We start from the raw sequence: 1234 nt of genomic DNA, 5'->3' as shown, positions 1-1234 counted from the left end.
GAGAAAGTGGCCTGTACAACAGATGTTTTATTGTACCAGAGCTTTGACTCTTCGTTCCGAGAGCTACACAAAGATTTGATCTGAAGAGGTAGGGAAAAAATTCTTACTTCTTATAAATCAAGGCTATCGCCATATTACTTTTCCCTTGGAAACTAATGCAGGCATCGCATATACGTGGCATGCAAAGTGCCATTGTGAAACATTTAGACATTTTAGAAAAAGATTTATTTCTGGAGTCAGTTGTGTGCTGTGTTGTGATCAGTGTACTTCTTATCGTTGAACATTTAGTGTGTAAAGACAGTGGCAAATAATCAGGAGCCAGGAATATTAGGTGTGGATCGTGTAGCCGTCCGGATACCCGATTATTGCCGGAAATGTGGTTTTCCATGGTGGAGCGAAGTTTTGATGCATCGGGAGTATCAACAGAGAATACTAAATTCGGATATATATTGGGAGCTGTGAATCCGCAGTATGCTGCTGAAGTGCGTGACATTATCTTGGACCCACCGCTTGCTGAGCCGTATCAGAAGCTAAAAACGGAGTTGATTCGGCGGCTGAGCTCATCTCAAGAACAAAAGACTAGACGCCTTTTGGAGCACGAAGAAATAGGAGATAGAAAACCATCGCAGTTCCTACGTCGCAGTGTGCTGCGAACCCTGTGGTTGGGGCGATTGCCTTCTCATATGCAAGTAATAGTGGCTACCCAAAAATATACCGACCTTGACAAGGTAGCTGACCTGGCGGATGCAATTGCCGATGCGACGGGCCCTCGAGGGCAGGTAGCCGAGGCAGCGTATCCTCGCGGCCAGGCATTGGAGACACCGTATTCTCGTAGCCAGGTAGCCGAATCGTCAAGTGCTCGGGGATCATTTACAGATACAACACCGGCGATGGGTCATGATTACGAAGCTTTGTTGAATCTCAAGCTGGCCCAGCTTACTTTGTCATTCCAACAGGAAATAGCGGCCCTTCGACAGGAGTTAGTGAATGAATCGCGTTTTTCTCGGCGCGATCGAGATTATCGGCCAAGATCTCCTAGGGTTAGACGGCCGCGTTCGCGATCATCCTCTTCGCGACGGGGTCAGCAACGTGGTGATAAATGCTGGTACCATTGGAAATTTGGTGCCGACGCTCACAGGTGTATCGCTCCATGCAATTGGAGTGATCAGGGAAACGAGCGGGCAGTCGTTAATGGCGGCTACCGACCCCAGCCCATCAAATCGCCGTCTATTTG

At 48.1% G+C, this 1234-nt stretch overlaps 1 protein-coding gene across 1 annotated transcript; it reads left to right on the top strand.

The window, feature by feature from the left end:
* Window positions 1-374: 374 nt before the first annotated feature.
* On the top strand, window positions 375-979 carry LOC108627532 (uncharacterized; the record flags this gene model as incomplete). Its single annotated transcript, XM_018028817.1, has 1 exon — window positions 375-979. A coding segment is annotated over exon 1 (605 nt), but the record flags the coding sequence as incomplete, so codon positions are not given.
* Between the last annotated feature and the right edge of the window lie 255 nt (window positions 980-1234).

This window comes from Ceratina calcarata, unplaced genomic scaffold (assembly GCF_001652005.2).
Source record: "Ceratina calcarata isolate Rehan_Ccalc_2016 unplaced genomic scaffold, ASM165200v1 scaffold4757, whole genome shotgun sequence".
Lineage (NCBI taxonomy): Eukaryota > Metazoa > Arthropoda > Insecta > Hymenoptera > Apidae > Ceratina > Ceratina calcarata.
The sequence above is the reverse complement of the archived record's forward strand: the minus strand, read 5'-3'. Positions and strand labels throughout refer to the sequence as shown.